The sequence below is a fragment of the Lepidochelys olivacea genome (assembly GCF_965140295.1).
Source record: "Lepidochelys olivacea isolate rLepOli2 genome assembly, chromosome: 9".
Lineage (NCBI taxonomy): Eukaryota > Metazoa > Chordata > Testudines > Cheloniidae > Lepidochelys > Lepidochelys olivacea.
The window spans coordinates 54,556,896-54,581,642 of record NC_140419.1 but is presented as its reverse complement, the minus strand read 5'-3'; the positions used below and the strand labels follow the sequence as shown (position 1 = coordinate 54,581,642).

At 42.8% G+C, this 24,747-nt stretch overlaps 1 protein-coding gene across 3 annotated transcripts in view; it reads right to left on the bottom strand.

The window, feature by feature from the left end:
• Positions 1-14,377: 14,377 nt before the first annotated feature.
• RNF168 (ring finger protein 168) overlaps positions 14,378-24,747 on the bottom strand; it is a 40,730-nt gene continuing 30,360 nt past the window's right edge. For all 3 annotated transcript variants that reach the window (XM_084640238.1, XM_084640239.1, XM_084640240.1), the window contains 5 exons: positions 19,983-20,159; positions 18,987-19,111; positions 17,498-17,585; positions 15,712-16,781; positions 14,378-15,422 (listed from right to left, as the gene is read on the bottom strand). In XM_084640238.1, the coding sequence (XP_084496364.1) occupies positions 15,338-15,422; positions 15,712-16,781; positions 17,498-17,585; positions 18,987-19,111; positions 19,983-20,159 (1,545 nt within the window). In that variant the 3' untranslated portion in view covers positions 14,378-15,337. The remainder of the gene's footprint in view (positions 15,423-15,711; positions 16,782-17,497; positions 17,586-18,986; positions 19,112-19,982; positions 20,160-24,747) is intronic.

Here is a 24,747-nt window from a genome sequence, read left to right as displayed (position 1 = left end):
GTTAGAACTGAATGGCCAGCTTGCTCACAGACAGCCTTGAGAACAAATGTTTTAACATTAATGGAGATTTTTTTTTTTTTTATACAGAACCAACTCCAGATTATGCCTGAGATGGAAAGATCTTCAAATTAAGTAATCTGTGCATGGACCAATTTTAGAAATACACATTTGTCATAAATATAAAGGGAAGGGTAAACCCCTTTGAAATCCCTCCTGGCCAGGGGAAAGCTCCTCTCACCTGTAAAGGGTTAAGAAGCTAAAGGTAACCTCGCTGGCACCTGACCAAAATGACCAATGAGGAGACAAGATACTTTCAAAAGCTGGGAGGAGGGAGAGAAACAAAGGGTCTGTGTCTGTCTGTAGTCGTCTTGGCCGGGGACAGAACAGGAATGGAGTCTTAGAACTTTTAGTAAGTAATCTAGCTAGGTATGTGTTAGATTATGATTTCTTTAAATGGCTGAGAAAAGAATTGTGCTGAATAGAATAACTATTTCTGTCTGTGTATCTTTTTTGTAACTTAAGGTTTTGCCTAGAGGGGTTCTCTATGTTTTTGAACCTAATTACCCTGTAAGATATCTACCATCCTGATTTTACAGGGGGGATTTCTTTATTTCTATTTACTTCTATTTTTTATTAAAAGTCTTCTTGTAAAACACTGAATGCTTTTTCATTGTTCTCAGATCCAAGGGTTTGGGTCTGTGGTCACCTATGCAAATTGGGGAGGCTTTTTATCCAACATTTCCCAGGAAAGGGGGAGTGCAAGTGTTGGGAGGATTGTTCATTGTTCTTAAGATCCAAGGGTCTGGGTCTGTAGTCACCTAGGCAAATTGGTGAGGCTTTTTACCAAACCTTGTCCAGGAAGTGGGGTGCAAGGTTTTGGGAAGTATTTTGGGGGGAAGGACGCGTCCAAACAGCTCTTCCCCAGTAACCAGTATTAGTTTGGTGGTGGTAGCGGCCTGTCCAAGGTGTAATATTTTGTACCTTGGGGAAGTTTTGACCTAAGCTGGTAAAGATAAGCTTAGGAGGTTTTTCATGCAGGTCCCCACATCTGTACCCTAGAGTTCAGAGTGGGGGAGGAACCGTGACATGGTGGCAGAGGTGGGATTAACCTGAAATCATTTTGAGATCCAGTTGAGATTTTTTGAACTAGAAATACAGATTTTAAAAAGGAATTTTAGGAAGTCCAGGAAGCAGCTTTGAAACTGAAAGCAGCTTGGTTTCTCTCTGCTTTGTGGCCAAGCAGAGACAAAAGGGGATTATCTTGTGAATTGCAGGTTTTCTTTGCCTGGAGGCAGGGTACTTAACTCCTGCAGGGAAATTCACAGTCTTCCAACCCAGAGGTTTTTTTTTTCTTTTCTTCCTAAAAGTAAATAGGGGGTGTGTGCTCTACCCATTTGCCTGGAGACAAAAGTGGCAGGGTTTTTTTTTTAGGATTTTGATTTTTTTTTTTATTTTACAAGGAGCACAGGTTTGAAAAGAAATTTTTTTTTTCTTTGGGCTGGGTAAGCAGGTTTCCAAGTAGTTGGAGGTTTTTTGCTTTAATTTGGGCCCAGAGCAGAGACAAGGGAATTGTCTTTTTCTGTAGGCTGACAATCACTATCAGAGAATAGGTATTCTATTCCAGCACAGCAAAATTTTACAGCCAAGTTTTATTTGTTTATTTCTAAACCTCGGGTGTAAAGTTAGTTAAAAACAGAGAGGTTAGAATGGCCAAATCCTCGGCTCGACTACAGCTGGAATTAGCCAAATTTCAGGCTGAGGAAAAACAAAGGGAACATGAAAGACAGATAGAACTCATGCGGCTGGAGAAGGAGGTACAGGAGGCTGCCCACAAGAGGGAAATGGAGGCAAGGAAGCATGTGGAGGAGATGGAGAGGATAAAGGCCCAGCAGAATATACCAACAAACCCTAGCAATCCTTCTCCAGGTACCACTTCCCATCCCAGAAAGTTCCCCACCTACAAGGCAGGTGATGATACTGAGGCCTTCTTAGAAAACTTCGAAAGGGCCTGCCTTGGGTACAACATCTCTACTGACCAATACATGGTAGAGCTGAGGACGCAGCTCAGTGGACCCTTAGCTGAGGTGGCAGCTGAAATGCCTAAAGAACATATGAACAAGTATGAACTGTTTAAATCCAAGGCGAGAGTCAGAATGGGGATAACACCCGAGCAGTCTCGTCGGAGGTTCCGAGCCCTAAGGTGGAAACCAGACATGTCATTTACCCGACATGCCTACCACCTTGTGAAACATTGGGATGCCTGGATATCAGGAGCAAGTGTTGAATCTCCAGTAAATTTGCCCTTCCTAATGCAAATGGAACAATTCTTAGAGGGTGTTCCTGAGGAAATAGAAAGATACATCCTAGATGGGAAACCCAAAACTGTAATCGAGGCAGGAGAGATTGGAGCCAGATGGGTGGAGGTGGCAGAGAAGAAGAAAACTGGTCGCAGTTGGAGCGGAGACCAGAAGAGACCACCCCAGACCACACCCTATTACCGGGGGCCGCCCAAAGCCCCACCTACCTCCCAAAGAACCCTCCAGACCCCTTATCGTCCCACCACCCCGTTCTCCAGCAACCCACCTCGCCCCGGTGACCCGTCAGCTGGACGATGTTTTAAATGTAACGAGCTGGGGCATGTAAAGGCCAACTGCCCCAAGAACCCCAACAGATTACAGTTCATTGCACCGGAATCACACCAGAGGTCCACAGGCCCAGATACCTCCCAGATACCCTTGGAGCGGAGGGAAACTGTGAGTGTGGGCGGGAAGAAGGCCACCGCGTGGAGGGACACCGGAGCACAAGTGTCAGCTATCCATGCTTCCTTAGTGGACCCCAATTTAATCAACCCAGAAATCCAAGTGACGATTCAACCCTTCAAGTCCAACTCTTTCAATTTGCCTACAGCCAAGTTGCCTGTCCAGTACAAGGGCTGGTCAGGAATGTGGACTTTTGCAGTCTATGATGATTATCCCATCCCCATGCTGTTGGGGGAAGACTTGGCCAATCACGTGAAGCAGGCCAAGAGGGTGGGAACGGTCATCCGCAGCCAGGCTAAACAAGCCGTGAGGCCTAGTTCTGTTCCGGAAACTTCTATCAGGGCCCGGTCAGAGGTGATGGACCCGGACCCCAGGCCAATGTCTGCAACAGCAGTAGTGGATCCAGTCCCAGAGACCCAGACGGAACCAGTCCCAGAACCGGAACCAGCCAAACAACCAACACCAGACCCCGTGCCAGCACTGAATCCAGTACTTGCAACCTCAACACCAGAGGGCCCCACCGAACCTGAACTGGCAGCAGCCGATAACCCTACACAAGAGGCTCAGCCGGAGCCTGAATCCCAACATAGTGCACCAGCGGAGAGCGGTTCACAGTCAACAGAAACCGCTCCATCCCCTATATCGCTTCCAGAGGGACCAAGCCTATATCCCCAATCCAATGAGGAACTGATGTCTCCAGCATCAAGGGAACAGTTCCAGACCGAACAGGAAGCAGATGAAAGCCTCCAGAGAGCGTGGACAGCGGCACGGAGCAACCCACCGCCTCTCAGCTCTTCTAATCGATCCAGGTTTGTGGTAGAAAGAGGACTTTTATACAAGGAAACTCTTTCTGGGGGACACCAGGAAGACTGGCATCCTCAGAGACAGTTGGTAGTTCCAACTAAATACCGGGCCAAGCTCTTGAGCTTAGCCCATGATCACCCTAGTGGCCATGCTGGGGTGAACAGGACCAAAGACCGTTTGGGGGGGTCATTCCACTGGGAGGGAATGGGCAAGGATGTTTCTACCTATGTCCAGTCTTGTGAGGTGTGCCAAAGAGTGGGAAAACCCCAAGACCAGGTCAAAGCTCCTCTCCAGCCACTCCCCATCATTGAAGTTCCATTTCAGCGAGTAGCTGTGGATATTCTGGGTCCTTTTCCGAAAAAGACACCCAGAGGAAAGCAGTACATACTGACTTTCATGGATTTTGCCACCCGATGGCCGGAAGCAGTAGCTCTAAGCAACACCAGGGCTAAAAATGTGTGCCAGGCACTAGCAGACATTTTTGCCAGGGTAGGTTGGCCCTCCGACATCCTCACAGATGCAGGGACTAATTTCCTGGCAGGAACTATGAAAAACCTTTGGGAAGCTCATGGGGTAAATCACTTGGTTGCCACTCCTTACCACCATCAAACAAATGGCATGGTGGAGAAGTTTAATGGAACTTTGGGGGCCATGATACGTAAATTCGTAAATGAGCACTCCAATGATTGGGACCTAGTATTGCAGCAGTTGCTCTTTGCCTACAGAGCTGTACCACATCCCAGTTTAGGGTTTTCCCCATTTGAACTTGTATATGGCCGTGAGGTTAAGGGGCCATTGCAGTTGGTGAAGCAGCAATGGGAGGGATTTACACCTTCTCCAGGAACTAACATTCTGGACTTTGTAACCAACCTACAAAACACCCTCCGAACCTCTTTAGCCCTTGCTAGAGAAAACTTACAGGATGCTCAAAAAGAGCAAAAAGCCTGGTATGATAAACATGCCAGAGAGCGTTCCTTCAAAGTAGGAGACCCGGTCATGGTCTTAAAGGCGCTCCAGGCCCATAAACTGGAAGCATCGTGGGAAGGGCCATTCACGGTCCAGGAGCGCCTGGGAGCTGTTAATTATCTCATAGCATTCCCCACCTCCAACCAAAAGCCTAAGGTGTATCATATTAATTCTCTAAAGCCCTTTTATTCCCGAGAATTAAAGGTTTGTCAGTTTACAGCCCAGGGAGGAGACGACGCTGAGTGGCCTGAAGGTGTCTATTATGAAGGGAAATGTGCTGGTGGTGTGGAAGAGGTGAACCTCTCCATGACCCTTGGGCGTATGCAGCGACAGCAGATCCAGGAGCTGTGCACTAGCTACGCGCCAACGTTCTCAGCCACCCCAGGACTGACTGAACGGGCATACCACTCCATTGACACAGGTAATGCTCACCCAATTAGGGTCCACCCTTACCGGGTGTCTCCTCAAGCTAAAACTGCTATAGAACGGAAGATCCAGGATATGTTACAGATGGGTGTAATCCGCCCCTCTGAAAGTGCATGGGCATCTCCAGTGGTTCTAGTTCCCAAACCAGATGGGGAAATACGTTTTTGCGTGGACTACCGTAAGCTAAATGCTGTAACTCGCCCAGACAACTATCCAATGCCACACACTGATGAACTATTAGAGAAACTGGGATGGGCCCAGTTCATCTCTACCTTGGACTTAACCAAGGGGTACTGGCAGGTACCGCTAGATGAATCTGCCAAGGAAAGGTCAGCCTTCATCACACATCTCGGGCTGTATGAATTTAATGTACTCCCTTTCGGGCTGCGAAATGCACCCGCCACTTTCCAAAGACTTGTAAATGGTCTCCTAGCGGGATTAGGAGAATATGCAGTCGCCTACCTTGACGATGTGACCATATTTTCGGATTCCTGGGCAGACCACCTGGAACATCTACAAAAAGTCCTTGAGCGCATAAGGGAGGCAGGACTAACTGTTAAGGCTAAGAAGTGTCAAATAGGCCTAAACAGAGTGACTTACCTTGGACACCAGGTGGGTCAAGGAACTATCAGCCCCCTACAGGCCAAAGTGGATGCTATCCAAAAGTGGCCTGTCCCAAAGTCAAAGAAACAGGTTCAATCCTTCTTAGGCTTGGCCGGTTATTACAGACGATTTGTACCGCACTACAGCCAAATCGCTGCCCCACTGACAGACCTAACCAAAAAGAAACAGCCAAATGCTGTTCAGTGGATCGGAAAGTGTCAGAAGGCCTTTAACAAGCTTAAAGCGACACTCATGTCTGACCCTGTACTAAGGGCCCCAGACTTTGACAAACCGTTCCTAGTAACCACAGATGCATCCGAGCGTGGTGTGGGAGCAGTTTTAATGCAGAAAGGACCTGATCAAGAATTCCACCCTGTAGTGTTTCTCAGCAAAAAACTGTCTGAGAGGGAAAGCAACTGGTCAGTCACTGAAAAAGAATGTTACGCCATTGTCTACGCTCTGGAAAAGCTACGCCCATATGTTTGGGGACGGCGTTTCCACCTGCAAACCGACCATGCTGCACTGAAGTGGCTTCACACCGTCAAGGAAACTAACAAAAAACTTCTTCGGTGGAGTTTAGCTCTCCAAGATTTTGATTTCGACATCCAACACATCTCAGGAGCTTCTAACAAAGGGGCTGATGCACTCTCCCGTGAAAGTTTCCCAGAATCAACTGGTTAAAATCGTCCTTGAGATGTGGAAAATATTGTTAGTCTTTATGTACTTGGTAGTATATTTAGAGATGTATGTGTCTTATTAACTCTGTTTTTCCTAGAGCTCCAGGAAGAAATCCCAGCCAGTGTTTCACCCTAGCTGAGATTTGGGGGGCGTGTCATAAATATAAAGGGAAGGGTAAACCCCTTTGAAATCCCTCCTGGCCAGGGGAAAGCTCCTCTCACCTGTAAAGGGTTAAGAAGCTAAAGGTAACCTCGCTGGCACCTGACCAAAATGACCAATGAGGAGACAAGATACTTTCAAAAGCTGGGAGGAGGGAGAGAAACAAAGGGTCTGTGTCTGTCTGTAGTCGTCTTGGCCGGGGACAGAACAGGAATGGAGTCTTAGAACTTTTAGTAAGTAATCTAGCTAGGTATGTGTTAGATTATGATTTCTTTAAATGGCTGAGAAAAGAATTGTGCTGAATAGAATAACTATTTCTGTCTGTGTATCTTTTTTGTAACTTAAGGTTTTGCCTAGAGGGGTTCTCTATGTTTTTGAACCTAATTACCCTGTAAGATATCTACCATCCTGATTTTACAGGGGGGATTTCTTTATTTCTATTTACTTCTATTTTTTATTAAAAGTCTTCTTGTAAAACACTGAATGCTTTTTCATTGTTCTCAGATCCAAGGGTTTGGGTCTGTGGTCACCTATGCAAATTGGGGAGGCTTTTTATCCAACATTTCCCAGGAAAGGGGGAGTGCAAGTGTTGGGAGGATTGTTCATTGTTCTTAAGATCCAAGGGTCTGGGTCTGTAGTCACCTAGGCAAATTGGTGAGGCTTTTTACCAAACCTTGTCCAGGAAGTGGGGTGCAAGGTTTTGGGAAGTATTTTGGGGGGAAGGACGCGTCCAAACAGCTCTTCCCCAGTAACCAGTATTAGTTTGGTGGTGGTAGCGGCCTGTCCAAGGTGTAATATTTTGTACCTTGGGGAAGTTTTGACCTAAGCTGGTAAAGATAAGCTTAGGAGGTTTTTCATGCAGGTCCCCACATCTGTACCCTAGAGTTCAGAGTGGGGGAGGAACCGTGACAACATTTTTAAAATAAATTGAAATACTTTTGTATTAATTAGTTTTATTTTCATTTGAACACTAATTTAGAGTCACACTCAGATTAACCGTTTGGCCCATAAGGCATTCACGGTAGAGGACATTCAAGATAGCGGAATTTTGCATACTATTATGTAAGGATGACTTCTGAAGTGTATTTAATCAATGAATGCACGTGCTATGGCAATAGATACTACAATTTAAAAAAAAAAGTTTGGAGGGTCTTTTTCTACCATCTTTGATTTATAAGACAGGAAAAAAGCATTCTTGAAAATAGAATACACTTTTGCACTTCTATCATCCAATAATTCAGCACCAGCTGAGCAGATTTAACCAATTTCCCCCACAACATATGTAGTTTGGGAAGCATGAAAAATGGCAGCCCTACAGAAGAAATTAAATTAAAAGCAGAGGAGGTGGAAGGGGAATTTATTATAAAACCAGACTCGCACTGATTGGGCGGGGGGGTATATGAAATCTAAAGGCGGAGCCAATCCGGAATTTTAAAGATGGTTCTTACCTTTATAGACACAAAAGCCAAGGTAAAATAGGCAAAGAACCCTGGCTCCATATAGCCCTGAACTTTGAAGTGCTTGAAATCAGATCCAGGTCCAATTTTTGCCATTTGGATAGGTTTGTTTTTAACATCGCTATAACTGTAGGTTTTCTTATTTGTTATTAACCTCAATGGGAAAAGCACTTCTGAAAAATCAGGCCATTTATTTAGTTGTCTACATACAGACTGAGGAGCCTAACTGTAGGCATTCTTAAAAATCTTGCTCCTTTTCCCTAAATAATGCATCAGGTGAAACAAAGCATCAATGTTGTATCTGTTGAAAGTATGTAAAGAAAATGAGCCAGTAGCCACTGGTTTAGGAAGTCACAATAATCTCTGTAGGACATAATCTGATAGTTGGTGGGACAAGAGCCTCACCAGCAAAATTTCTCCAATACACGGTTTAATCCAGCAAGCTAATGTGACTGCCATCCAAGTTTTTAAAAAGCATGAGTCAAGCACCCCAAAAGTCATGAAACTGACTTGAAAATAACTTTTTGTGCTTTTAGGAGTCACATTTTCAAGCCTTCCTTTACAACCATAAGGGTTAGAAGATTTTTTTTTTTTAATTAATGAAAAGTAAACTGAGATTCTCACAATCACATGAGTGAAAGGCTCTTCACAGGAGTGAAAGATCAGTTTTACAAAAACAATTTGAATGGGAAGTGGAAGGGAAGAGTTTGAGAGTCAAGGGGTAGATTTTTGGTTATTTTTTATATAGAAGCTGAAACCCCAGGAGCAGATGAGATCTCATGATCTTAAAGCAGTTAGCCAAGGAAAAATCTCCCTTTGAACTATGCATACTTCTCAGCTTCATCAAGGCACTGACATCACTCTGAAACAGGTTTCAGAGTAACAGCCGTGTTAGTCTGTATTCGCAAAAAGAAAAGGAGTACTTGTGCCACCTTAGAGACTAACCAATTTATTTGAGCATGAGCTTTCGTGAGCTACAGCTCACTTCATCGGATGCATACCGTGGAAACTGCAGCAGACTTTATATACACACAGAGAATATGAAACAATACCTCCTCCCACCCCACTGTCCTGCTGGTAATAGCTTATCTAAAGTGATCATCAGGTTGGGCCATTTCCAGCACAAATCCAGGTTTTCTCACCCTCCACCCCCCCCACACAAATTCACTCTCCTGCTGGTGATAGCCCATCCAAAGTGACAACTCTCTACACAATGTGCATGATAATCAAGTTGGGCCATTTCCTGCACAAATCCAGGTTCTCTCACCCCCTCACCCCCCTCCCAAAAACCACACACACAAACTCACTATCCTGCTGATAATAGCTCATCCAAACTGACCACTCTCCAAGTTTAAATCCAAGTTAAACCAGAACATCTGGGGGGGGGGGAGGGGGGGAGGAAAAAACAAGGGGAAATAGGCTACCTTGCATAATGACTTAGCCACTCCCAGTCTCTATTTAAGCCTAAATTAATAGTATCCAATTTGCAAATGAATTCCAATTCAGCAGTTTCTCGCTGGAGTCTGGATTTGAAGTTTTTTTGTTTTAAGATAGCGACCTTCATGTCTGTGATTGCGTGACCAGAGAGACTGAAGTGTTCTCTGACTGGTTTATGAATGTTATAATTCTTGACATCTGATTTGTGTCCATTTATTCTTTTACGTAGAGACTGTCCAGTTTGACCAATGTACATGGCAGAGGGGCATTGCTGGCACATGATGGCATATATCACATTGGTGGATGTGCAGGTGAACGAGCCTCTGATAGTGTGGCTGATGTTATTAGGCCCTGTGATGGTGTCCCCTGAATAGATATGTAGGCACAATTGGCAACGGGCTTTGTTGCAAGGATAAGTTCCTGGGTTAGTGGTTCTGTTGTGTGGTATGTGGTTGTTGGTGAGTATTTGCTTCAGGTTGCGGGGCTGTCTGTAGGCAAGGACTGGCCTGTCTCCCAAGATTTGTGAGAGTGTTGGGTCATCCTTTAGGATAGGTTGTAGATCCTTAATAATGCGTTGGAGGGGTTTTAGTTGGGGGCTGAAGGTGACGGCTAGTGGCGTTCTGTTATTTTCTTTGTTAGGCCTGTCCTGTAGTAGGTAACTTCTGGGAACTCTTCTGGCTCTATCAATCTGTTTCTTTACTTCCGCAGGTGGGTATTGTAGTTGTAAGAAAGCTTGACAGAGATCTTGTAGGTGTTTGTCTCTGTCTGAGGGGTTGGAGCAAATGCGGTTGTATCGCAGAGCTTGGCTGTAGACGATGGATCGTGTGGTGTGGTCAGGGTCAAAGCTGGAGGCATGCAGGTAGGAATAGCGGTCAGTAGGTTTCCGGTATAGGGTGGTGTTTATGTGACCATTGTTTATTAGCACTGTAGTGTCCAGGAAGTGGATCTCTTGTGTGGACTGGACCAGGCTGAGGTTGGTGGTGGGATGGAAATTGTTGAAATCATGGTGGAATTCCTCAAGGGCTTCTTTTCCATGGGTCCAGATGATGATGTCATCAGTGTAGCGCAAGTAGAGTAGGGGCTTTAGGGGACGAGAGCTGAGGAAGTGTTGTTCTAAATCAGCCATAAAAATGTTGGCATACTGTGGGGCCATGCGGGTACCCATAGCAGTGCCGCTGATCTGAAGGTATACATTGTCCCCAAATGTGAAATAGTTATGGGTAAGGACAAAGTCACAAAGTTCAGCCACCAGGTTAGCCGTGACATTATCGGGGATAGTGTTCCTGACGGCTTGTAGTCCATCTTTGTGTGGAATGTTGGTGTAGAGGGCTTCTACATCCATAGTCGCCAGGATGGTGTTATCAGGAAGATCACCGATGGATTGAAGTTTCCTCAGGAAGTCAGTGGTGTCTCGAAGGTAGCTGGGAGTGCTGGTAGCGTAGGGCCTGAGGAGGGAGTCTACATAGCCAGACAATCCTGCTGTCAGGGTGCTAATGCCTGAGATGATGGGGTGCCCAGGATTTCCAGGTTTATGGATCTTGGGTAGTAGATAGAATATCCCAGGTCGGGGTTCCAGGGGTGTGTCTGTGCGGATTTGATCTTGTACTTTTTCAGGAAGTTTCTTGAGCAAATGCTGTAGTTGCTTTTGGTAACTCTCAGTGGGATCATAGGGTAATGGCTTGTAGAAACTCGTGTTGGAGTTACACAGACTTGAACCTCCAGATGAGGCACAAACAAAATGGGTCCTTCTCCTTCTGTTGCCACTGCCACCCTTTGGCTTAAGGAAAAGCAAACTGACCAATGAACCAGGCAACCATGAGTTTTAGATTCACTTCTCCTAACTGGTGTTAGTGCTGCACATTCCACAGTCATTAACATTGAGTAAGGTCTCATATCTGTAACATTAGGAGGTAAGAGGATACAGAGTCACTGCTGGCAGGAAGCTGTAGAACTGTTCTCTCTAATATGGCAGCCCAAATCTCAGCTGTATTGCCTCTCAAAGAATCTGCCAAAGCTAGGTGCTTAGGTATGTTATCTGCAAAATGGGGCCATTCCTGTATATGTAACCACTGTTTTAGCATGTTATGTGGCAGGTCCAGAGAGGATAACAGCCTTCTGACTCTAATAAGTAATGTAATTACTTTTTTAGCTCAAGCAGTAGAGGTATGCTACCGCACTGAACTGTCCTAGGTTTTAACTCTGCTGATAATCCAAAGCAGTTGGTGAGGGCAGGGGGGCTGCTAAACTTGCACACAATATATTTTTTTCATTTTTAAACTAGGAAATCACAGAAGAATATTAAAAGATCGTTGAGGTTACCAACAAAGCACTCTAAAGTTAGGAAGTGTCAAAATTAAAGTTGCATTTGTAACTTTAATCCTCTCCCATTGTACGTATGCATTTGAGAGTCTTTAATTATATGACAGTACACCTGAGAAAAATAGGGCCAATGACCCATAGTGTGCCAAAGGCTCACTCTATGGTACAGCTGTGCCACTGTAAGGTCTCCTGTGTGGCTGCTTTATGTCGGTAGGAGAGAGCTCTCCTGCTGGCATAATTAAATCACCTCCAATGAGCAGTGGTATCTATGTCGGCGGGAGAGCATCTGCCACTGCAATAGTGCTGTCTACACCAGCACTTTTGTCAATGAAACTTATGTCAGTCAGGGGTGTGTTTTTTTTCCACCCCCCTCACTGACAAATGTTTTACCAACAAAAATGCTAGTGTAGACATAACCGAATTGATCTACCCACAACAGCCAAAAATCCCTCCTTGCCTCAAAGCAGCACTGATAACTCAGACTATGGCTATGTCTAGATTACAGAGGCTGTTCGCATAGCCCCTTAGCCTAGATGCAGCATACACCGACAGAAGTAGCATTTTGGCCGATATAGGAACACCACTTCCCCTGAATGTTAGCTATGCTGACAGAAGCCCTCTTCTGTTGGCATAGCTGTGTCTTACACTGGTGGTTTTGTCAGCATAGCTATGTCACTAGGGGGTATGGTTTTTTTGTATCCCTGATCAATATAGCCATGCTGGTGTAAATTTTTAATGTAGACTAGGCCTACTTCATCTGCAAAGCTAAAAAGCACCAACGGGGAGACAATGCTGTAACCAAAAGAGAACAAAGGAACAATAAAGTTGCAGAAATGCCATCAAAACTGGATAAAAAATTTGCCGAGGCAATAGAGAGCTAGACAGGAAACTTCTTTTCTGAACAAAGTCAGAAGGAACTGAAACAAAAACACTGCAGAAGGTATTAGGGAAGGAAGGAGGAGGATCCTGGGAACTACAGGCCAGTCAGCCTCACCTCAGTCCCCGGAAAGATCATGGAGCAGGTCCTCAAGGAATCAATCCTGAAGCACTTACATGAGAGGAAAGTGATCAGGAACAGTCAGCATGGATTCACAAAGGAAGGTCATGCCTGACTAATCTAATCGCCTTCTATGATGAGATTACTGGTTCTGTGGATGAAGGGAAAGCAGTGGATGTATTGTTTCTTGACTTTAGCAAAGCTTTTGACACTGTCTCCCACAGTATTCTTGTCAGCAAGTTAAAGAAGTATGGGCTGGATGAATGCACTATAAGGTGGGTAGAAAGTTGGCTAGATTGTCGGGCTCAACGGGTAGTGATCAATGGCTCCATGTCTAGCTGGCAACCGGTATCAAGTGGAGTGCCCCAAGGGTCGATCCTGGAGCTTGTTTTGTTCAATATCTTCATAAATGATCTGGGGGAGGTTTAGGTTGGATATTAGGAAAAACTTTTTCACTAGGAGGGTGGTGAAACACTGGAATGCATTACCTAGGGAGGTGGTAGAATCTCCTTCCTTAGAAGTTTTTAAGGTCAGGCTTGACAAAGCCCTGGCTGGGATGATTTAATTGGGGTTTGGTCCTGCTTTGAGCAGGGGGTTGGACTAGATGACCTCCTGAGGTCCCTTCCAACCCTGATATTCTATGGTTCTATGATTAAGGCATAGGCAGTTGGCCTTCAAATGGGGCTGAACTACCAGTGCCTCAAAGAGAAAAAAATCTTTTGAAAGCTAGAGGAATCACAGCTTGTGCATGCTAGGGAGAGCAGGAATCTAGTCAACGTTTTGTTTTTAGAGAAACATTTTAATGTAGGAAAGGGTTAACAGCTTTGGGAAAAGATAAGATTAGTAATAGAGTAAATACATATTAAATAACTATAAAAATTGAAAAGAAAAATTAAGGGCTGGACTGGGATAGAATATAAATTAGGTTTCAGAGTAGCAGCCATGTTAGTCTGTATTCGCAAAAAGAAAAGGAGTAGCTCAAATAAATTGGTTAGTCTCTAAGGTGCCACTAGTACTCCTTTTCTTTTTGCGAATATAAATTAGGATATTTTATAAAGAAAAATACAGTAAGTGAAGGCTTCTGCACAAGGGTTGAGAAAGCAATAACCTGGGCAAAGTGGAGAATGGTTTTGTTTTGGGTCTGGTGTTTTTTTTATTTTAAATGTATCATCTCACCTATTGTCTTTGTTAGACTGAAAAGCTCTTCTGGGAAAGTACCATTTATGCATATAATGCTCATACCATGCTGCTATTATTATTGTCATAAACATCAGAAGACAAAAAGTCATGCACAGCTTTTTGGCTTGTCCCACTGCTTATGCTTTCCAGAAATTATTTTAAAATGCTGTTTACACCAGTGGTTCTCAAACATGGGTCCAGGCCCCCCTGGAGGGCCATGAGCAGGTTTCAGGGGGCCACCAGGCAGGGCCAGTGTTAGACTTGCTGGGACCCAGGGCAGAAAGCTGAAGCCCCATTGTGTGGGGCTGAACCCCAGGGCTCCCAGCCCTGCCACCTGGGGCTGAAGCATGAGCAACTTAACTTTGTGGGGACTCCTGCAGTGTAGGGCCCCAGGCAACTGCTCTCCTTGCTACACCAATGCTGGCTCTGGCTTTTATATGCAGAAAAAACAGTTGTGGCACAGGCAGGCCATGGAGTTTTTGTAGCTCGTTGGGGGGCCTCGAAGAAAAAGGTTGAGAATCCCTGGTTTACACCCAAAATTTAAAAACGGGTATTTTTAGTCTTCCCTAGGAAAAGAATGGCAAAATAATTAATTCAAGTTATATAGTGATGAAAGCCATTTTAATTGATACAAAGTCAGAAGAAACAGCAGCTGTATTGTTGCTTGGGAACATCTCACACTTAAACCATGAAAAGTGCTTGACCTTAAAGACTAAACTCAGAGCCAAAACACAGTTTTTGTTTTGGAATTTTTCATTCCAAGTACACCCAAACTAATTGTTGTTCAAACAAATCTACAGATCAAAATAAGATTCAAACATTTACTGTAATACTCATTCACTAAAAATGTGAATATACATAGAATAGTGTCATCAGTATTTCTGTATATTATCATTTAGGTAAACATTTGGCAAGTCCAAATGAAACAAAATTGTTAATTTTTGTTTCCTCACAATGCAGGCAAATAGTAAACTGGGAATTTCAGAGAAGTAACGAGGAAGGAGAAATGTGGGCAAATGAGAACCCTTTATCTATCTTTTGTAGCCTGCAATAACTTTTCCTCACAGGCCTGAAGTTTCTTGCACTCTAGACAAACAGCAATTCAGATGAATTATAAAACTCTGATATTATTTGCTTATTTGAACAAAAACATTTAACATGTACCAAAAAAGCAAAGCAGGAGGAAAATGGTTACTGACATAAAGGGATGATATACTACAAAGACAACAAAAAGAAAGGGTAGTCTTATAACCAGACAAATAAACTAACTCAAAACTGGGAATAAACCTAGTCCTTATTCACACTTGTTGATTCATTAATTATAACTTATTCCAAATTATAGTCTCTTTATCTTGACTTTTCCTCCCCCACCCCCCATTTTCCAGTCTGGTGATTTTGTATATTATATACTTTTGATGAAATTCATCATATTGTTATAGAAAAATAAGTAATGCTAATTTATCCAATATTTTCTATAGTAATCTAATTACAAAACTGTGAGTGAAAAAAACTACAACAGACATGGTTAACTGTCATATCTTCACCAGCCAACACTAATCAAGCAGGGTGAGGTTCCAGTCCAGGCCTTCAACATAATGCACAGCAGCTGTGTTGATGGAAGTCTGTAGTGCTGTACCCCTGCAGTGAACAAATAATTGAAGATACAGACTCGTTCTGTATTTAGTTAAGAAATTAACTAAAACTAATAAGGTCTGGAGAAAAGGAAGGCATTAGAGGCTCCTTGGCTCAACAGCACTGTATAATTCTGAGTGCATTTATGCTCTAAAATGATCCTCTTTTAATACAATCAACTTAAAAGTAGCTGTTTACAATAAGCTTTATCTGATACCAGGAAGGATACTGCTTTATTTCCCATCCACCCCACTGTGCCTTCATAGTCCTATTGATCGTTTACTTTGAAACAGACCTCTTAAACATCTGAAGGATTGTCTTTTGCTTATTCTTGGTCAACAGAGATTGGATATCCTTTGAGGCACAGCTGTTGACACAGTTCAACACTTTTCCTCCTCTGACACTGGGCGATTTCATCTGGAGCTTGGTGGGAGGCTGCCAGTTCTCATTGTGGGAGCTTCTTCGCAGTTTCCGATGACTCATTTCAGTCTGGCTCTTGGGAGATGTCGACTCACTTGCAGTCTTATGACTACCTCTCCCAGTTGGAGATTCCTCCAAAGATGGAGATGCTTTAGGACGCAGAAGGTACTCATCTGGAGAGCCTTTCTTTCGGTTTAATGTCTTTTGCTCCCTGTTTATCTCTCTCTGAAGTTGTAGAGCCAGGAGCCTGTCTTGCTCCTCTTGCTTACGCCTCTCATAAAGCTGCTTCTCCAAATCTATATGCATTTGCACATTAAGATCATTTACCTTCTCCTCTTGGTCTTCAAAAGTTTCTGGAAAAATTTTCCTCCTTTTATCAATCAAGCATAAATCAACTGCTGCTTCAGTTGGAGATACTTGAGATTTTCTTTTTGGAGTTTCCTTACTGTTCTGTAACACATTTTGTTTCTTTCCTTCAACTGAGCAGTTTGCAGCCACTTCCATGAGATTATGGGATGCATCCCTGTTCTCTAATTTGCCAGACGTCACAGAATCAACCACTTCCTGAAGAGAAGAGCTAATTTCTACACATTTTTCAAAGTCTATGTTTTCTGTACATGTAGAGTTATCATTTTCAAAGGCACTTCTGGCTACCTCTCCACTGGAAGAAGGAAGTCCAGTATCAGGCCTTTCCTGTTTTGACACATTGCGAAGTGCATTTGTAATTTTATCTACCTGATAGTTTGCTCCTGACAGACCTTCCCACTCAATGGGATGAGACCCCACTACCGGAGAGGTATTTAAATAAGTCAGACATGATTCTAAAAATGAATCCTTAACATTTCTGTCTTGAACAGTGGAGAAAGTTTGTGGAGACAGTGTTGGCATTTCCTCTCTATCCTTTTCTTGCCACATTAAGATGTCCTCTTCAGTGTTATTATTTTCCTACAGAAAAGATAAGGCAAAACTGAAAACAAACCGATCAAATACAGCTTGGTGAAAAGTTATTCTATAAACTTTACTTCTGTTCAGAAACGTTTATTGTGCTCTGATAAGCTTTTATATAAATAGAAAATTTGATAAAATAAAAAGCACGTTTCATTTCTGTTGGCTGCATTAGCTCTGAAAGCTAGAGGGTATTAAGTTGGATTCTTTTCTGGCCTGTGCACCAACAGAACTATTAACCAAGTCACCATTGTACAATTCTTGTTGGGGATGATGCACAAGTCAAAATGAATACAAGCTTGCCTTCCAGATGCTATGTTGAGTTTGCAGTTAGAATATTTTTTTTGGTCAGAAAAGTAGAGGTCTCAAACATAAGGCGAAATTACCCCTGTTTAGCAGACCTTAACAATGAATTTTCTGGCTCCAATACTTGATATCAGAGAATCAGAATATATATTTGGATCTTGCAATTTTTCACAGAGTAACAAAAATATATTTTGCCTAGTCAGTGATACAGATTGTCTGGATGAAATGCTTTCTAAGGCCATTTCTGAAATTCTGTTTAAATACAACCTTTACCTTTTTAAGATGACAGTGTGTTCATTTTTATGGCTATATATGTACTTCCAGTCTATATACCCTCAACAAAAAGAAAAGAACATGCAACTACTAAAAAATTGTGCCATATATAACTTCAATATGGAGACATAGATTACCATAGAAAAGGAGTTATTCCTGCCTTTCTCTGCTTTTTTAGAGAGCGACATTGATACCGAGGCACAAGGTGATTTTGGAGACAGATACCTTAAGGGGGGGGAAAAAAGCACATAGTAAGACAAAACTTTAAGCATCACATTAAAGTCTGAGAGTCCTCCACATTTCTCTGAATCTTCAGATCAGTGTAGGTGAGTGTCCCACTATTATCTTTCACATTATCCTGTGCTGAAATACTATAACATTCAGTAGCTTCTAGTTACCATAGATTACCAAAAAAAAAAAAAAAAGGTATGCTAAAAAAGTAATGCAGATCACCACTAGAATCCAAAGATTACACGATAGCTTATTTTACAAATGAAAAACCATTTACCTATAGTCGTTTTGAAGGTGATTTATTGCATCAACAAGAAACAAATGCTTGCCATTACACTTTCTAAGCCTCCTTGAAGCCATGAGAAATAGTTCATATTTACTTTAAAAGGCAATAGTGATTACCCAGTGTGGCTACCAGCCACAGCTGGAGGACCATAAAGGGTCAAGTTCTCTGATCCTAACTGGAAGACTGGATGGCATACAAGTCCATAAGGACTGAAGAACACTTCTCTGAAAAGGTTTCTACTCCTTTTCTTCTCTGAAAAAGTGAACTTAAAAACGAAAGGTTTCAGAGTAGCAGCCGTGCTAGTCTGTATCTGCAGAAAGAAAAGGAGTACTTGTGGCACCTTAGAGACTAACCAATTTATTTGAGCATAAGCTTTCATGAGCTACAGCTCACTTCATCGGATGCATCCGATGAAGTGAGCTAGTGCCACAAGTACTCCTTTTCTTTTTAAAAAAGAAAAGAAGTTAACAGAAACTGATCTGCCAGGAACAGAACTAAAGGTGAGTAACCAAAGGGGCCACAGTGATCAAGTTTAAAGAATATATCAACATAGAATAAATTCAGCCTAAGTAGGCCAATGAGACTACAACAGGATATCGAGGCAGAACACAGTGATCTTAAAGTGAGGTTACAATCGAAAGAGTCAACTATGCAAAGGCGGCACTTGTTATTCAGTAGATCTACCTGTATATGTCAAATCTTATCTGTTTACTGATGTTTTCACTATTTGCACTGCAGCTACAGGAGAACAAGACTGATTCTATTCTTGGCCATACATCAACAGAATTACTAAACGAGCTCCAACTGCAGAATCTCTATTGCTATGTCATCTCAGAGTAAGAACACAACTTGACTTTCAGATTCCAGGTTGAATTTGCTCTACTGACAATTAGAAAATCCATCTTTTTATCTGTTACCTGAGCAAGTTTGATAAGGAAGTAGTTGAGAGAATCAACACAGACTGCCAATGTGCTCTTTTACAGGGGTACATTTTCAAGTTTAGCCACACTTATTTCTTTCCAAACTAAAAACCATATTTCTCCTTTCACATGCTGTGTATGTTGTGGAAATGTACCAACAAATCTTGGACAGAAAGCTTGATTACTTACTTTTGGATGTCTCCAGAGTTGCTTGATTTGTTCTTTGTCTTGCATGAACTAATTGGAGATGGGCCAGACGTGTGACTGTTTGCAAGTAAAGGAGTGCTGAACATGTGTTCACTGGTGGACTTGTTCTTTAATGACAGGAAACATATAGAAATTAGACAAAATTGAAAATAATTGTGCTTCTGTACACAGGATTAGTTATTTGCACGAATTTTTTGGTGCAAACAAGAAGTATAGATAGGGAACTGCATTCAGCATGCATTAAATTTACCTGGAGGCAGTGATATCAGGAGAAGAGGAGTTTTTCCATTAGTGATAAATCCATTGTTTTTCATTAGTATACTGGACCCTTGCTAGAACATGGGATTTGGGATCCATACGCAGTACCGCGTTAACGTGGGGGGACAGCGTTATAGCAGGGACTGCATTAAAATGAACTGCAATTAAAGTAATTTGGGGATCTATGGCCGCGACCATGTTATATGTGAATTCGCACTATATAGACGTGCGTTCTAGTGAGGGTCCAGTGAATTACCACAAAATGGCAGGTTATATCAAAATGCAACTGAGGCATGTACATCCCACATCTATAAATATTTCAATGGTTAGGATTCTTCTAAGTTACTCTTTCTCAAACAATGCCATTGCGTTTTCCACTCCTAAACACAGGCTACAGACATTAACCTCCTCCAAAAAAGCATTTTTTAAATGACGGGAGAAGAGAGGAGCTCCTGGTATCCAAGAAGGTGGTTACTATGGATGAGATTTTAAATCAACTACTGGTAAGCACTTCAAAAAGTGGAAATTTTTATTTTCTCCTCTCTTTTGTTGGATTTTAAACTTATTTAAGCACTGAATATTTAATGTTGGGTTCCAATATAAAATTTGAAGAATTTTTTTGAAATTCTTCATAAGGATTTTTGCATATGCTCTGGAAGATATAAAGATCACTCACTTTGAGATACACACTGCTCTAATGCCCCCAAGAGCCAAACTCACCAGATTGATACTCAGCTCCCATGCCAGCTCTTCATCTTGTTTAAGCTGTTCATCCATCTCTCTTTGCCTTTCTTCTGCCAGCCTGTGCTCTTCTTCTTCCTCTGCTAATAGCCTTTGAATGTACTCCTCACTTGCTTTGCTCTCCTCTTGTTCATGTGCCCACCTCTCTGCCTTCACCTGTAAGAGAAGTTTCTAAAAGATCTCAAATTAAATTTCAAGTGAACCTGCAGACAACACATTAATTACACTAGAACCTCTCTATCTTGCACTTCATTAATATGAACAAAACATTCACAAAAAGGCACTCTTCATGTTCTCAGCAAACATTTAATAGCAGAGTGCTGTGAAACTTAGAATCATAGAATATCAGGGTTGGAAGGGACCCCAGAAGGTCATCTAGTCCAACCCCCTGCTCGAAGCAGGACCAATTCCCAGTTAAATCATCCCAGTCAGGGCTTTGTCTTCACTATTAACTTCACTATTAAGACTTCACTAATTTTAGCATATATACAGGATGCAATCTAGGATACTATTAAGTATTAAAGAATCAAGTACACTAATGAGCTACTTTTTAATTCTTAGAAAACTGCATTTTCAAACTTGCTAATTTGCAGGATTCAGTGATTTGCAAAGGGTCTCCCAGTCAGTGTGAAAAGGTTACTTACCTGCAGCTAGAATTCTCCAACTACGTGTATCTACAGAGAACCTTGAGAAAAAGTAGAGGAGGCCTGGGATTATTTTAAATTAAAGCTGCAGAAGCTATCGGAAGCCTGCATCCCAAGAAAGGGGAAAAAATTCATAGGCAGGAGTTGTAGACCAAGCTGGATGAGCAAGCATCTTAGAGAGGTAATTAAGAAAAAGCAGAAAGCATATAGGGAGTGGAAGAAGGGAGGGATCAGTAAGGAAAGCTACCTTATTGAGGTCAGAATATGTAGGGATAAAGTGAGACAGGCTAAAAGTCAAGTAGAGTTGGACCTTGCAAAGGGAATTAAAACCAATAGTAAAAGGTTCTATAGTCATATAAATAGGAAGAAAACAAAGAAAGAAGAAGTGGGACCGCTAAAAACTGAGGATGGAGTGGAGGTCAAGGATAATCTAGGCATGGCCCAATATCTAAACAAATACTTTGCCTCAGTCTTTAATAAGACTAAAGAGGATCTTAGGGATAATGGTAGCATGATAAATGGGAATGAGGATATGGAGGTAGACATCACCATATCTGAGGTAGAAGCGAAACTCAAACAGCTTAATGGGACTAAATCAGGGGGCCCAGATAATCTTCATCCAAGAATATTAAAAGAATTGGCACAAGAAATTGCAAGCCCATTAGCAAGAATTTTTAATGAATCTGTAAACTCAGGGGTTGTACCGTATGATTGGAGAATTGCTAACATAGTTCCTATTTTTAAGAAAGGGAAAAAAAGTGATCCAAGTAATTATAGGCCTGTTAGTTTGACATCTGTAGTATGCAAGGTCTTGGAAAAAATTTTGAAGGAGAAGGTAGTTAAGGACATTGAAGTCAATGGTAAATGGGACAAAATACAACATGGTTTTACAAAAGGTAGATCGTGCCAAACCAACCTGATCTCCTTCTTTGAGAGAGTAACAGATTTTTTAGATAAAGGAAACGCAGTGGATCTAATTTACTTAGATTTTAGTAAGGCGTTTGATACTGTGCCACATGGGGAATTATTAGTTAAATTGGATAAGATGGGCATCAATAGGAAAATTGAAAGGTGGATAGGGAATTGGTTAAAGGGGAGACTACAACGGGTCCTACTGAAAGGTGAACTGTCAAGTTGGAGGGAGGTTACCAGTGGAGTTCCTCAAGGATCAGTTTTGGGACCAATCTTATTTAATCTTTTTATTACTGACCTGGGCACAAAAAGTGGGAGGGTGCTAATAAAGTTTGCAGATGATACAAAGCTGGGAGGTATTGCTAATTTAGAGAAGGACAGGGATACCCTACAGGAGGATCTGGATGACCTTGTAAACTGGAGTAATAGGAATAGGATGAAATTTAATAGTGAGAAGTGTAAGGTCATGCATTTAGGGATTAATAACAAGAATTTTAGTTATAAGCTAGGGACGCATCAACTAGAAGTAACGGAGGAGGAAAAGGACCTTGGAGTATTGGTTGATCATAGGATGACTATGAGCTGCCAATGTGATATGGCTGTGAAAAAAGCTAATGTCGTCTTGGGATGCATCAGGAGAGGTATTTCCAGTAGGGATAAGTGTTTGTGTGTGTAACATCTCTACATTTAAATAAGTAGGCACTAGCAATTTTGTAACCACATGATTAGAATCTAGCTTAATAAATTTTTGGTAACCATTTATGCATAAGCCTGACTTGTTTTCTCTGGTTTACTGTAAAGCAGCCAACACAATTAAAGAACCTCAGCCGTTTTGGCTCTAAAGCCTGGCCATTAGGTGAGAGTACTAAGAGCCTAGCGTTGAGTTGTGCCGCCTCCACGGGGCAAACTCTTGGGGCACCTGTCAGTCAATCCTGGCTGCCCGCTGCGAAGGAGCTCTGAGCTCTAGCAGTTAAAGTCACGGGTGTGGAGAGGCTCTTAGTGCTGCCATTGGGGCACCTGTCAGTCAGTATTGACTGCCCGCTGCGAAGGAGCTCTGAGCTCTAGCAGTTAAAGTCACGGGTGGTTAGGACCTTGGGGCATCCGTCAGCCTAGCCTGGGCTGCCCGCCGCGAAGGGACAGTGCGTCCTAGCGGTTAAAGTCACGGATGGTATAAACGGGCATAGCTGGCACCTCACCAAACATCCTTGGCCGTCGGCTAACAGAAATTGGCGTCACGAACAGGATTGTGATATAGGCTGCACTACAGTAACACAATGAAACCAGTCATGATAAACACCACAGAATTCCCTGAGCTAGAGAAAAGTTTGACCCAAGAGGGATGGGGAAACCCCCTGTGGAGCAAAGAACTGCTGGAGAAATATTGGGGAAAACCAGCAGAGATCTGGCAGCATTTCTGTAACTGGAGAACTGCCTGCAAGATGAAGAAAGGGAAAGGAAAAGGTGCTTGTATATGGCTGCTTACTAACGTTTGGCAAGCTGCCTGTAAGGATTATCATGGTCTGGCAGTAGAATTTAATAGGCTGCAACAGGAAAGGGACACACTGCGCAAGGAATGCCAGAATTTAGATACCAGAGTAAGAACACTGAATAGGGATATGGAACATCTTCAGAAAAGATTACTTCCCTTAATTGAGAAAGAAGGGATAGAACGAAGGGAAAAGCTGGAGACTAAAACACGCAGTATCAACCGGGCTAAAGTTGAGACTGCTCTCTGGCTAGACCCTGAGGAATGGGATGGAGACATTTGGGATTCAGCAAATGAGTCCCCCTCCTCTGAGGAGGAAGGTCCCTCTGTAAAATTAAGACCAGCTATCACACATCACAAATCAGAAGAACATGAGGAAAATTTGAGTGGGGCAGAGCTGGATGAAGAAGGGGATGACAATTATCCATCCACCTCTTCAAAAACAAAGAAGGGAGGTAAAAAGGGAAAAGGGAGTAAAGCTCCAACACACTTTACCAAAATTACCACCCGCCAATATACTCCCATGGAGTTAAAAACAATCCAGGGAGATTTTGCTAAAAAGCCTGAGGAAGGTATAATAGAGTGGCTGGTCCGCCTCTGGGACACTGGGGGTGGATATATACGCCTGACAGCCCAAGAAACTGAGCGCCTTAACTTAGGTGCAGGAATATTCCTGGAACACTCAGAGGGGAACACCCCTAAAACACTTTGGCCTCTGGCTTGTCGATGGGCAAGAGGAATTTACCCAGCAGACCGAGATGAACCCACAGTAATGCACTGGACCAACATAGATGAGGTAAAAACAGCTCTATTAACTGTGGCTGTTATTAGCATGCTTGGCCAAAACCCTCAAGAGTTAGCCTATGAAAGCCCATGGGAGGGTCAGGTAGATGTAGATGATCTCAGACCCCTGCTTAAGGGAGTTCCGAGTAACCACAGGGCTATGGCACTGTCCCTTAGATCAGAAGCTGCAGCACATAACAGTACCTTTCGGGCACTGCTAAACCTTCTGGTGTCATACTTTAGAGAATTCGGAGACATCAGAGCACTGACAGGCAAAGCTAAGATGCGTTCCCTTCAGGGAAACAAGGGGACACCATCTAAAGGACAAAAAAACAAGCGAGAGCCAACCCAGGAGGAAAAGGAGCTTAGAGCCAAGTTGTGGAGACAATGTCTGGCTTTAGGTTATCCCAGAGATGTGATAAATGGACTGCCCACAGAGCGGCTAAAATTATTCACCACCTTTAGAAGAGCTGACTGGGAGACAACTAATGCTACTCCCAGTGCACCTCTGCAGCTCTCTCCTCTTCCCCCACCTGCAGACACCCGGTATACTCCATTGCTGCAGCAACTGCAAGAGTTACCAGAGCAGGGAAACTAGCTTGCGGGGGTCAATCTCCTCTCCTAATAAACCAGCTTAAATCCAAAGAGGAGAAAACAACAGCAAAAGACCCCCGGATACATGTAACTGTAAATGACAAACACATTATTCCTTTCTTAATGGACACAGGGGCTCAAATGTCCATGATTAAGCGAGAAAGTTTTCAGGGCTTGCCACCTACTGGCGGAAAACAGGTACTTGTTACAGGGGTAAATGGCAGTACCATAACTTACCCATTAGTTAAGATAAAACTGGATATCCCCTTGCAACCCCACCATCAGCCCCGAAAATATGAGGTGATTTTGGGCAATGCCAACATAC